At 42.5% G+C, this 14,171-nt stretch overlaps 1 protein-coding gene across 1 annotated transcript; it reads right to left on the bottom strand.

Annotated features, from left to right (window-relative positions):
* Nucleotides 1-132: 132 nt before the first annotated feature.
* LOC134633325 (synaptopodin 2-like protein) lies at nucleotides 133-12,354 on the bottom strand. The gene is made up of 5 exons (XM_063482201.1): nucleotides 12,195-12,354; nucleotides 8,484-8,635; nucleotides 8,096-8,389; nucleotides 7,375-7,763; nucleotides 133-2,893 (listed from the first exon to the last, which is right to left on the bottom strand). The coding sequence occupies exons 1-5, from the start codon at nucleotides 12,294-12,296 to the stop codon at nucleotides 234-236; spliced, it is 3,597 nt and encodes a 1,198-aa protein (XP_063338271.1). The 5' UTR covers nucleotides 12,297-12,354; the 3' UTR covers nucleotides 133-233.
* Between the last annotated feature and the right edge of the window lie 1,817 nt (nucleotides 12,355-14,171).

The following is a 14,171-nucleotide window of genomic DNA, read 5'->3' as shown; positions in this document are numbered from 1 at the left end:
TAGTTTCTTTTAATTACTATATAACCAATTACTTGAGACGAATAAATGAAAGTGATTAAATGATCAAATTTTCTACAAGCATGGCCAATCCAAGCAGATGTTGTGATTTTTATCACCAGCCCTTAACTGCAGCTTTAAAAAACAATATTACAACACTAAAAATGCATGTTTAAAAAAATACTGCTCTGTGTTCCTATAGAGCCCTTATTCATTTTGTCCAGTGCAGCATCTTTTCAGTGCGTGGTGGAACTGGGACGCCAGACGCAAGGCTGCAGACCCAGGTTGGAAGTGCTGAACCTAGGCCTGGGGACCCTGCTGGGTTGAGTGCTGCTGGAGGCCAGCTGAGGGGGGTGAGCAGGTTGTAGGGGACTTAGATTTGGAGCACTCTTAAACTGCCTGTTAGCCTGTGCAGCACTGGAGGATTGGGAAAATGTAGGAGGTGAAGCAAGAGCAGAGGAGAAGGTAGGTAGCTGAGGGAGTGGTGCGGTCGGTGCAGGAGGCGGTGGGGGAGACAGCGGGGAGGTGGCCCACTGAGGCTGGCACGGAGGTGAATAGCACTGGAAGGGTTTGGTACCTTCACTGGGTGGAGGAGACATGATATCAGAGCGTCGGAGGGGTTCCCCAAGTGTCGTAGCTGATCGAGGTGCAATAACTTTGAGGGTGGGCCCTGTGGCTGTCGGTGGAGGTGTGGAGAAGCGTTTGATCTCACAGACTCGTGCTGTTTTCTGAGGACCACCTGTTAGTCCTCTATGCTGCTGATGGGTGGAGGTGTCTTGGAGAGCCCCACTTCCATAGCTGAACAAAGAAGAGTTGAGCTGGTAGGGCTGGTGGCTCATGATGTCCACAGGCTTGAGGCCTGCTTTCTGCCCCTTAGGTCCAGCTGCCCTAGACTTCGTGATCTCGGGTTTCTTCTGTGCCTTAGGAGGACAGGAAGGAGATAGGAGAGGGTTGTAGTTGATGGGAGGTGGAGCACGGATATTGGATGAGTACTTCCATGTGGCAGGGAGGGAAGGTGTGGGTGAGGGCTCCCTTGTCTGGGCAGGAGAGTAAGGGGCAGCAGCAACAGATGGAGATCGCTCTACAATGTACCGATCCATCCTGTTCTGTCTCCGAGCAAATAGCTGGCCTCCTTTCCCTGCCAGCTGTGGGACTTGAGGGGTCTGTGGTTTGGGGGCTACAGGGGGTGCTCTGGATCCACGCTGTGCCTGCATAAAGTTGCAGGCCTCTGCCCCCAGCCTCAGCCAGTCCTCTTCAGGGCCTGATTCATGCCCAGCCTCCCCACTAGGTGTAACTCCAGATTCACCAGCCGGGGTTCTCTCAAAGCGGTCATCCATATTTTGGACCATCGACAGCAAGTCCGGATTTGGGGAGACATCTCTGTTCTGGACTGAGCTGAACATTGGCTTCTTGCTGCTACGACGACGGGCATCTTGCAGGATGCCAGTGCGAGCCGCTGGGACTGAGATGCGTTGCTCACGTATCACCAGGGAATCATTGGCAGGAGCCTGGGCAGGTGATGTAGCATCTGTCAAGTTATTGTAGGTATGGAAAGATGGAGAAGGAGGAGGCTGGGGTGCAGTAGGAGGAGGAGGTGGTGGGGTGTATTGGGTATGGAAAGAGGTCTGATTAAAATCGTGGGGGTGAGGTGGGGAGATGGGAGGAGCTGAAAAGCAGTTGGAGGGGGGTTGATTAGCAGAAGCAGGGGGAGAGAGGTATGACGGTGGAGCCGGAGGGGAGAAGGTTTGAGCCGGTGAGGCACATGGCAGAGAACCTGCAGAGGGAGAAAATGGGGTGGAAGGGGAAGCATGCACTGTAGGCTGTGGAGAAAATGTGTGTGCAGGAGGCTGAGCGAAAGATGCAGAAGACAGGGAGGAGGGAGGTGAGAGGGCTGGCGGGGGAGAGGTAACAGAGGGTGAAGTGTTACTGGTGCTATTTCTTGGCGGGATATACAAAGATGTGCTAGAGACTGCTCTCCTTGCATCTGACGGAGGGTGAAAAGTTGGGATATTCATTGTGGAGACAGCGGCCACAGGTTTGGATACCATCGTTATGGGCGTGGGTTTGGGCTGGGGAGGCCGAAACATCACAGAGGTCACAGACGCACGAGAAGGGGTGGAGCCAGAGTTGAAAGGCCTCGCCGTGCGGTTTAGAACTGCAGGGTTAGGAGTGAAGCTGGAGTTATTGTGTGAGTCTATGATTGGGTTGGGACTATGATTAGGAGAAGGATCAGGGTTGCCATTTTGACTTTGGAGGGGTGTCTGTGAGGGCATGCTCAGCACAACACTAGCCCGACTGACAACTGCTGACCCCCCATTGGTCAGAACCACAGATGGTGGAGACATGTGTGAAGGGGGGTAGTTGATGTTAGGTTTCTTTGTGAGGCTGCTCTCCAGGCTTGATTCTTGATAGACTGAGCTCTCCAGTCGTGATCCTTCCAAACCTGGCCTTAGATTCGCAGAAGTCACACGTCCTGGGGTCTGATATGCAGAGATGTCCAGTTCTGCACCCTGATTGGTTGTTGGAGAAGTCGGTGTGGTTGATGGGCAGGCAGAGCTCCTTCTGTCCAGCAGGTCCAGATAACCAGTGTCCCACGTAGGGTCAAATGATCCCGAGAACCCCTCTTCCTCAAATTCTGAGCCACTTAGAATGGAACTTCCTCCTTCTTCCTCAGTCTCTCCTTCTGTCTCCCCTTCTGTGTCCCCTCCTCTGTCTCCCTCAGCTTTGCCAAAGCAGGTGAGTGTGTACTTTTTGGCTCTCTGTCGGCGTTTCTTGAACATAAGCACCCCTTTCGAGTTGGGGTTGGGAGCATCAGTGAGCAGAGATGCAATAGAGCGGCATTTAGTACGAGCTTCCTTCACCTGTTTTTCCACCAAACTCTCCCCGCGCTGTAACTCTGCAAGACAAGAAGAGTACAGAAATAAATCAACTGAAAGAGAGCGGAAACAGAGGGGAGAAGCAGTAATGAGATTTTTGACGAATACAAAAAAAGACGCAGGCGACAAGTACAGGAAACGTAACAATGTGATAGCGTGAGTAGTGGCTGATTAATACAGCATTATCACAGTGAGGAGCTGCGATGAACAGTGACAGACAGGAGTGTGTGTTGTGGATTTGGAACAAAGAATTCCTGCTGCTCTCCAGAGCTGAGTCACATAGTCCAGGAAGGTTAAATCACAGTGTCTCTCCTGAACAAATCCTTGACTGTGCCTGTGTGCGTCATGGATTTTTGTGAGGGGCATTTACCCGGTCACGTTTTCATGGCAAAAGCTTGGCCCTGTAATTACAGCATTTTAGGTAGAAGGCTAGTTTTAAGGTTAAAATTAAAGTAATAGTAAATGATAGTTTTAGGTTCAGTCTCCGGCAAATTAATGCAATCCAAAGCAAAATAGTTGAAGTGATGGAAGTGATGGAAACTGTGTGGAGAAGCTGCATGTGCACATTTGTGTATCCCTGCTTAGTGCTATGCTATTTGGATCTTTTTAGTGTCTTGGCTCACCTCACGTAAATATGCTACTGACATAACTGTAGACTGATGACTGATGACTGACCCTAGCACACACAACATTGTGTAATATGTTAAAAGTAATAATGAAAATGCACTATTCCAGCACTTTAAAGTATAGTCAGCAACCTATTGTTTAATTTCCTAACATTTAACAATAACTATAACATACTTAGCAATACTACAACAGTAAACAACAGAACAAAAGCCTGAAAATTTTAGATTTTAAAGACGAGACGAAACAAAGAACAATCTAAAAGTAAGTAGTGGTTACACATGCAAAGGCTCTTCATTCGTCCTCTTATTTGCTACCCTTAAACGCAATAACTGAAGCGCATCATAAGCTGGGTGCCAAAAGCCCACACCCCAAATACTAATAATATGTCATTACAACATGAGAAAGGGAAACACTGTTGTCCTATCCTCATGTTATGTGTCTGTTCTCCTGTTACTCCATATGTCATTTCAGATACTGTGAATTACACTTTAAATCTTGAAAAAATGTGAGGAAATTACACCACAAGGTGCTACTGCACAGTCTGTATCACATTTTATGGCATTCCATCCTAACAAAAGACAATCTGCTGGCACTGCAAGAAGAAAAGTCAGGGGGTCACCAAAGCTATTAGGGTTCAGCATCAGGGGACCATGAATGTAAAAAAAAAACCATTAGGTAGCTGTTTGTTTCAGTCTGGTCCACAGTGCTGGTATCCTTTGCCATTCATAAAGCCATGCCAACAGTATGCAGCAATAAAAATATCTATTAATAATTTGTAATTTTTGTACCGTTTATTATTTGCATCAAGTCCCACAATAAGGAATATACACTGTTCAGATAAAGCACAACTGCATGAGCTGGTTTAAATTGTCTTTACAGCGCAGAATGGCACAGAGTTTAAATTTTCAGTCGTTTCAGAATAATCAGTCAAGTCTGCTTACATGACTCAGAAATTTGGTAATTCTTCTTGATCTGAAAATAAAAAAACAAACATTTCACTCCAAAGTGATATGTCTTCCAATGCTTCTATAGTAGCTTATGTTTACTTCAAAGGGCGTCATTGATCTTACCTGCATACACAGTCCGTGGGACTGTCTGTCCACCTACATCTGAACCTGCAGAAGATGTGAGGTCCCTCATCTCATGAGTGTGAATGCACGCTTGTCCTTAACCACCCTCAGACCCTCCCACACACACCCTAACGGTGTCCAAGTCTGCTGTGAGTGGGGAGCCGTTTAGTCTGTGTCTACCAGCCCTTCTCTCAGGGCACAGCCCATGTAAAGACCTTTGTCTCTCTCTAGCACCAAACCAACACATGATGTCAGCCCTCTATTCCTGTCGGTGTGACAGGCATCAAACACCTGTCTGGTCTCTGTCACAGACGCACACACACAAACACACACACAAGGACGGGAAGACCCCATCACCAGAGGATATTTAGACACCAGTGTCGATGTGTGTGTGTACGTGTATATGAGTTCATAAAGCTAAATATAGGTTACAAAGAAAAGCGTGGTCATAACTCTTTGCTGATGTGCTGTTCTCTTCTGCTGACACCTCACACCTGACTAACACTGCACACACAGATGCATAACTCTTTAGAGCTAATAATCCCATATCTAAAACCAATGGCTGTGTGTGTGCGTGTGTGCGTGTGTGTGTAACATGAGAAAGGGCAGATCTCTGGACGCCACAGTCATGATTTGTCCTATAGCAAAGGCCTCACCATACACCAAAGTCATTCAGGTCTCGGGCCTCTTGAACTGGATGACAGATCTTTCATTTCTGCAATGTTTGCTCATGTTAAATCTGAACTCAGTCACTACATAGCTATTAGGTTTAATCAGCTATCATCGTTATTGCCTTGTTGAAATGATAGGTTAGCTAGACCGACTAAAGAATGCTGTAAGGAACAGTTAAGCATGTTCTCATCTTAACATCCCAGCAGAGCAATAGATGCAATTTAGAGTCCCCAATAAATGTAATCTATACCTATGTGTATTTGGGATGTACTATATATCTGCAGCTGAGTAGTGCAGTTTCAGTGCCACTGCCCTCTTAATGCTTCATATGTCGCTTCAGAAAGTTGCTGGAAGGAGACACACAAGTCATGAGAACATGGAATTGATTAACTTAAAGTCGGAGGTCAAATCCAGCGTATTGTGGAAATATTGGTAAGTAGAGGATGAACATTCAAAATGACTAACAAGCTGCTCAGTAGATTGAGGACACTCTCAAGTAACTTGGAGAGTTTGGATTTTCTAACACAGAGCGCATTGTGTGACGGCTCTACAAAAAAAGAAACTACAAGCGGGATCAAGGATGAAGCAAAGAGCTTCCATGATCAGATTGTTGCTACGAGAGTACCACAAGACCTGAGGTGAGTGCTGCATAGAAAAACAGAGCGAAAGTCAGGTTAAAGATTGCCTGGCAGCTGCTCACTATCCAAAAAACTGTGCCAGTCAGCTGACAGTAACATCAGATTGGCACAGGGGAAAGTTTTTATCTTCATCAGATATCCATGACATCATCATGTTGCCTAGGAACCACCAAGCAATAGGATAAAATGTGCCTGTTTTAGCTTTTGTGCACCCACAGCATCCTCACCTTAATTCCACAACTCATTTATGCTCACAGAAGCTGATGCCTAGTAATGCGATAAAATGACACATTTTTATTTTTTATTTTCTTGTAATTTAACTAATGATAAGTGTGGACTCCAACTAAACCCCAGAAAGCCATTAAAAAGTAAATAAAATACCTAAAATTTTAATTTTCATTGAAATTTAGCTTGAAATTGCCTTTCATATTTCCATTAAATGGCAATGGGAAATAATAACAAGATGTAATTTTTATTTTATTTTTTTTACCTACTTTTTTGTTTTTAGATGGGTGGTCATAGAAAACTAAAATGGAGTAGTGTCATTCAGGTAGAAAGCAGCGCTATTAATGGAGCATGAATGAGTCAAAACTCTAAAAAGAAAATATTTCATTGTGGGCTGTGAGAAGATCAGGGTGGAAAGGTTTGGGTGGACCACAGAATTTCAGATTATAAAATATGTTTTTAAAAGTGCAATTCACGACTGAACCACCAATTATTATTTGATGAACAGAATCGCAGAGAGTTTACTGAATTTACTGATACATGTAAAAACAAATCTGTGTGACTTTCATATATACACACATAATCACACATCTAGTCTGTCAATCAGAGGTTTGAATAGCTATAAATATACCCATCGGGTCAAATGCTCAGCATACTTATAGTGGAGATATGCTGCTGTTTCAGGGGACAGAAGAGGGGAAGAGGGGAGGTGGAATACCTCATGAGTATCTGGTTTATCTCACCCCATCACCACCACCCTGTCAATATACACTTCAGTTCCAAGAAATGTCCACCAGAGGGTGATTTAAGACTACAAGCTAACTGCAGTTGGAGCCTTTTTAGACACACCAGACAGAATCTTATGAGTTGTAGTTAAAATGCAAAAACACAGTGGCAGCGACTGAAATAGCTGCTTTACCAGGACACTGGTGACACCGGTGGATTGTCGTGAAACTTAAAAGAAGAAGTTTAGCAACAGCTACATGATATTACAACGGAGACCAAAAGCTGCTGGTTAGAATTTTAATGAGAAGAAGTGGCATTCACATACACAGCATGCTGTTAGGTATTAGCACTCTGATGTCAATTATGGATAATTTTCAGCATCAATGGGATTCTTTGTTTACGTCATAACAACAAATGCCAAAAATCCCACTTTTTGTACACATAATCAAACCTTAAGTTTACTCATTTTTTCCAATTCTTTAACTGGAACTGATTTAAAAAGTACTTGAAATGATATAGATTTAAATAAAAATATATACTCACTGGCTTGCCGTGCTTTGTCCATGTAGGTGGTGGAGAGTTCATCATTTACAGGCATCTGCTGTGGTCCCACCATAGGCACCAGATGTTTCCCAGAAACTAACATTAGAGCCTCTTTCGCCCTTTCTGGAGACACTAGGGGCGGGCAGGCAAGCCCATTGCAGCCCCCTGCCTCCTGGAAGCCACTGTCCCCTTCTTCTTCTGCTTCCACCAACCCCTGATCGGGAGTCGGGGTGATCGTGTGAGGAGTCAGCGAGTGGGGTGTGTGTGTAGGAGTGGTCCACTCTGTCTGGCAAGGCTGATAGATGAGCTCTCTACGAGGAACACCAGCAGCGCACTGACCATCCCACATCGCCTGCGAGGTAATGCCTGCATCTGTAGCACTCTCATAGCTTGTAAAAAAAAACAGGATGGAACAAAGCTAATCAAATTTATTATGGCGATTAGAGAGTGAAAGACTTTCATTGTGGGTTAGCTAACTGTATACATCTTAGACTTTAATCCATATAATCCAATAATATATAATGTGTCGCCCTAAAAATGTTATTAAAATACGACAGGATGCCGAGTTTTCAAAGGTTTTTAGCAATTTGCTGCTGGAGCTCCAATTCTAAACACTAATAAAAAATTTAAAACATTACTTTTTAGTCAATCTTCTGTTAAATATGTTAAATTTCTGGGAAGAATGATTAAAGGGGTGGAACTTCTGCTCTCCATCTCTTACCCACTCATCTCTGAGGTCTCCTCCTCTTCTTGCCTGTCGTAGCGTGAAGGTGAGCGTGCATGAGGAGGTGTGCGACGATACCGGCGCTGTGTGCGCGAGTTTGTGTCTGCATCACTGTCTGTTTCTCCATAATAAGCCTCACTGTCTGGAGGGGAGGTAATAACCTGGGGTATCTCGACAGAGGAGAGGATGGAGATGCTGTTGGAGTCTGCAGGAGGAGACAGGACCCTCATGGAGGAGCGGGGGGATGCAGAGCAACCAGAGTAAGATGAGCACTGCAAGCCAGAAGGTGCCCTAAAATCACAGGGATGTCAAGGTGTGAAAATACAGTTGGTATGATATGACAGCAAGACTGTTGTATACTGTATGTAAGTGTCCCTGCTCTGACCTTTTGACTCTGAGCATTAGTGCGTTGCTCTGTTTATCTATGAGGCTCATGGCCTCAGCATGACTGAGCTCTGCACAGGCTTGATCACCAATGGCCACCAGCTCATCGTGTTCCTTCAGTCCGGCTCGGCATGCTTTGCTACGCCTGCGTACCTGTAGAAAAGAAAAAAAGGTGAGTGAATCATTTATATTTGTGCCCGTGTAAAGGTAGAGCAGACGCATTTTTTGATCATTTCAGGCTCTGCTTTGCATCATCTTTTTCACTTTATTAGTTATTTGACCTTTAAGGTGTGAAACCGCTATAAAATTATCTATATCATCAACCTGTTGTTACCTATTACAGTATATATGACACAGAGCAGGTCACTGAACCCTGATTCCTTCCACTGGCTAAGCCTTGAATATACTGCCACTAGCATGGATATTTACAATACTCAACCGAGTATCCCAGAGTAAGATGTAAGTAAGACATCCCACAATGTTGCCCACAAAAAAACAGTTTTCTAATAAAGTTTGTCTAAAATAATATTTTTATGCTTTCTTTTCCATTACTTGAGGGAGATCTATAGTGGGCAGTATATTGTCTTAATGTTATTGTTGCACAGATTCCTGCCTTTATATTGTCTTCTCTCATGCTTTTAAAATAGAGATTAATCTGAAGCTGTGTTTCACAGAATTTAGAGCTATAATCCAGATTTCTTTCATAAAAACTTAGAGTTTGAAGTTTCTTTAGAGCTTAAAGTTTCGTTAGAAGTGTAATCCACCTCCTCCACCTCAACATTTTCTGCACTGGAGGGCACTGAATTTGGCTGAAAAGAGGCACATTATTTTTTTTTCCTTTTGTTTTTTTTTCATGATACATGGCTGTATTTGGGTTTTTGCTGTCCTTTTTTACTGGTTTAAACCAAGTCGTCTAAGTTTAAGTGTAACTATTTCGGTTTTCGGGGGGGGACTAGTATGCGTGATGTATTTTATACTAGAACTTTAAAGTGAAACGATCTCGCACAGTTTCTTCTGTTTGTTTGTGTTTTTTAAATAGGATTTTATATCAGTACATACTAAACAGCATTTACATGGATAGTGATATCTCTGATAGGCTAATATCAGCCATTAATACCAAACGATGTATCAGTCTGGTTCCAACAAAACATGGCGACAGGTCCCTGCACAGTCGTGCCTTAGTATGTCACTATATTGTTTTTTCCTAATAAAAATCTTTGATTGCTCCTGCACAGGCACCGAAACACTGTCAAGTATTTGTTAGCTTCTTTTTTTATGACTGATTATATAAAAGTGACCAAAAACATTCTGCAACATGCAGCTTTCCTTTAGTGGCAGTCATTATCGTCCCTGCATCGGAATTAACTTGTGAAGTCATGCAGCTGTTGCTGAAGGTCATTAAGAGATGATGTCATAGGATCCTTCAGGAAATATGTCTACTGGGGGGTAGACACTACTGGGGGAGTGATAGATCGTATAGATGGAAAGGCGACTATTCTTGTCTGATAGATTATAATTACCTCTAAGAGAAAAAGATAAAGCTATCCAATCTGTAGCCTCACATAAACACACTGATACACATACTTTATCGCTGCTGAAGGTAAAAATGTTAATTGTGTTCAAGTGCCTCCTTTGCCTTTATCAGTATGTCCTGACCCAATAATCCAACTCTGTCGTCATACAAGCAAAGCAAGGACAAGCTATTTATCTCCAGCCAATGTACACACACATGTACACACACAGCTCAAGTGAGCATCATGAAAGAGAGGGTTTGAACAGCTGCTTCACCAGTCTGGACCATGGGGCATGCCTGTCATTCACCATATGTCGCCCACATACCCGAAATAAAACCTTGCAGGAAAATCACCCACATTCTTACACAAATGGGGGAAAGACAGATGCTACTATTATGGATAAACCACACACACACACGCACAGACATGCAAAAGTAAAATTAATTAAAAAGGAAAGAAAATGTGTGTGTTTGTGTGTGTGCCTGTATTTTTTTATGTGACCAAGAGGTCGTCCTTTTTCCATGCTCAGCTTCCAGCTCCTCTTAGATGAGCTATTCTGATCCTCTGGTCCTCTCCATTGCCAACTGGGCTTATCTGAGGTATGCCCAACCACACATAAACACACACCAACAGACTAAAGCACACACTCATCACTGATCAACCTCCCATCAAACTCCCTTTTCCACTTGAAAGTCTTTAATGAACAGAAGCACGTTTCTGAATCAGACATTTTGGCTGCTCGTGGGTGAATGATGGACATTCAGTGTGAGCGAGTCCACATTCCTGCTTTCCAGAATAGCTTTTCCCATTAGAGAGCACATTCTGGACTGTCATCAAATATAAACAGAGATGCAAAAAGCCTTTAGAGAAACCCAGCCAGAAAAAAAAATCTCTTAGGCTTAAAGATGGATTAATGTGTCACACAAATATGTGACAGTGAAAAATATGAAACAAGTTCATTACCTGTTGTAGGTGTTTTCACAATAGCCGGACGTGTACTCATATACATGGATGACATATGAACCTGTTTCAAAGGAATCCAAGGATGGGACTTGAGTCAAACCCCAAACATGTGTTCACGCTGTTCACTGACCCACTAATTCACTCAAAACAGGTGAAGCACAAAGTGAACTGGGCCACAGCCAAACGAGTGTCAGGAACAGTGGCCAGAATTCCCTTTCCCTCTGTCAAGTATTGTAATGCAATTATTACATTTTTTAAAACTAGTTTTGTTTCTTTGTGTTGTTTTAACTCAAGCAAAGCAGTTTGTAAAATGACTAGAAGCAAAAGGAAAATGCTTTTATATATTTCAATAAAGTTTTTTTTATAGTCATTCATACGGACAGGTAACCCTCCTTCCCCAAAAACCAGTTTGGAGCCAGGAAAAATCCTGAACTGTCAAAAATGTGTGAACTTGAAGGGACATTACTTTTGCTCAGAAGTTTATATAAGATTACACTCTGATTAAAATCATTTTTAAATGAATTTGCCCATCAAGGAAGTCATTCTTGCCTTTCTAGGCAAGAACAAGTAAATGTAAAATAGCAAGTATATTAGTTTAGTTTCTGGATAGGTGAATTTACTCACTTCAGTTTATCTCTTTATTTATTTAAATATTTTGTTAGATGGCACTTTTATACTGCAGTTTTTTTATTATGTCACAGTAATGCTATTTGTTAGAGGCAAAGTTTCATATTTTCAAAAAAATACAAACATTGACTCACAATCACAATCAATTCATGCAAGTTGTATTGAAAAACTTCACTAAATTGATGAAGGCTGAAATGTAAGATGTTAGTTTTGTAAGTACATGGAATAGTTTTAGTTTGTTTTGTTTAGATTTTGTGTTAATTCCAGTTAACTGAAATGTATTTTTGCTGCTAGTTTTAGTTCAGTTTTATTTAATTGGAATAACATAAGGACAGCACAGTGAAACAGTTTCAAGCAAGATGTAATTTAGTTATTCAAAATCCTAAAAACACCTACAAGAACCAGAAAGTAAAATCTCTAGTGACTCTACTGCAGCTGATTCATTTATTCGTATTTCAGGTCAGATTACAAACCACAAGACTCGCTGAGGGCTGAGCCTACAGTTAACAGCTGCAATCTCCATCAAATCGTCTACTCACATTACTACCTTGGCAGCAAACTTGACTGCAACATACTGCATGCATACACATATATCAGATCTACTGTACCTTGGCCACCTGTAGAGGTTTTTGCTGCTCAGCTCCTCCCTGGAGTCTGAAACCCCACGGGGCTCCTCCTGAGAGAGACACCACAATCTCCTCTGCTACCATTCCTGCTCTCAGCTCACAGCCTGCTGTGTGCCTGTGTGGTGGTGTATATGCTGCTCTCCCCTTCTTCAGTTCCTCACACTGTGTGAGTATCAATAGGTATCTCACTGCTTTCCGTCACTCCACCCATGAGGAGACAGAGGGTGGCTGGCTTTCATCTGCTCACGCTGGAATGCTGTGTCAGAGGGTGGGAGCTCAGCAGGGTGAGAAGGGGCTGAAGTGTGTAGCGTGCTTGTGTGTATGTGCGTGTGCATTCGTCCTCACTTGGATTCAACACTTGCCATGTCACTCTCCAGCACCCTGTCCTGCAAGGGGCACTTACTGATATATCCTCCAGAAATAACCATCAGCACCACTCCCTCTTCAACCCCCCAGCTCAGCAAGCCTGACTAGCACCCGCGGTACATGGATCAGTCTTCTCAATGGGTGACTATCCAATCTGACAGTTTCAGAGTGGGTGCTAAAGGGACTTCTGGCTCTGAGGAAGTAGAGGTTTGGTGCTGTAGCTGACTTTGTGAAAACTGTTACAGAACAAAATGCATTATTTCAATAAATGAGGAGCTTGGCTGATGTATTAAAGCTTCATCACATCAGAAGTTGCTAAAGGAAGGCACACGATTAAAGAATTTGTACTTGGCTACCTGATCCAAATTGCAAACCCATTTGAGATGATTCAAAAGAGAAAATGTCCTGCATTTTGCAAGCTCAAAATGCGGACAGATTTGGCAGTTCTACAGTGTATTGGCTTCTTCTGGTTTACATTTAGAGGCGCTGGAAGTCGGCCACATGTGCTCACACATATTCAGATGGCTACCTCATATCACATTGTGATTATTTGATGAATAGCCAACACTCCTAACCGAGCAAGATAAAACCAGCACCCCTGAAAAGGGTAGCATGGGCTATCAGGAGAACTTTTTGGTGTATGTTCTGTATGGTCTGTTGTTAGCAGGAATGCTCAAAATGCTACAGAGGACAGGAATTTAAAAACTGATGGATTGGGGGTTTGTCGTATTACATTTTCTTTATCTATTTATTTATTTTATTTTATTTACTGGCTGTACCACAGCAATGATGATTTACACCAAATGGCATTCCTGATGTATCCAAGCTTCAGACTTGTACAAGGAGTACAGTGGCTCTTGGCAAGAAGGAAATGGAAGGTTTACAAGATGGTAGTGAAACCTGCTACATTATATGGTTTGGACTTGTTAGCACTGAAAAAAGACAGAAGGCAGAGCTCCTAAGGATACAACAATACCATTACTATGTACATTTATAGCTACTTTTACTTTCTAAGTAGGTAAAATAGTTATTCCACCAAAGAGGAAAAATATAAATAGATTCCGAAACTCGTTTTCAGTGCAACATTTTGCATTGCAACTCTTTTGCAGCACCTATGTTAGCACATAATATAGGTGCTATAGTTCCATAATACAGCGTCTATATCGAAAGGGTTTTCGACACTAGTTTAAAGATTTTCCATATGCCAGATGCCACAAACCTGTTACCCCATGGGGTAAAACTTCATTTTATTTTATTTTATTTATTTATTGGTATTATTGTAATGAAAATTCAGTTATTCTTAATGATAAGATATTATCATGTATGTTGCGGGTCCTGAGGACAAATTTCATTTTCAGGTGGAAACATGTAAATGAAAATGAAAAGGGACTAAATTTAAACCTAAATATACATTTCTATTTTAAAATGTTTTGCCATTACATACAATTTTTTATTGTAAAATTGAGACTGAATAAACTCCTCAGGAAGGTTAAGTCAGTTGCCGGCATGAAACTCACCATCTTGGAGGAGATGGTCAGTGACAGAATTCTGGAAATCATGTATATTAGTACTTATGTCTTTCTATATTTATAT

Source organism: Pelmatolapia mariae, linkage group LG8 (assembly GCF_036321145.2).
Source record: "Pelmatolapia mariae isolate MD_Pm_ZW linkage group LG8, Pm_UMD_F_2, whole genome shotgun sequence".
Taxonomy (NCBI): domain Eukaryota; kingdom Metazoa; phylum Chordata; class Actinopteri; order Cichliformes; family Cichlidae; genus Pelmatolapia; species Pelmatolapia mariae.
This window is presented reverse-complemented; position numbering and strand designations above follow the sequence as displayed.

What these genes read in the sequence shown, in the direction of transcription:
- LOC134633325 (XM_063482201.1), bottom strand. Translation starts at nt 12,296, where the DNA reads ATGGTAGCAGAGGAGATTGTGGTGTCTCTCTCAGGAGGAGCCCCGTGG. An exon ending in AACCTCTACAGGTGGCCAAG is followed by an intron (nt 8,636 to 12,194) that starts GTACAGTAGATC and finishes TCTTTTCTACAG; the next exon opens with GTACGCAGGCGTAGCAAAGC. An exon ending in CTAATGCTCAGAGTCAAAAG is followed by an intron (nt 8,390 to 8,483) that starts GTCAGAGCAGGG and finishes CTGTGATTTTAG; the next exon opens with GGCACCTTCTGGCTTGCAGT.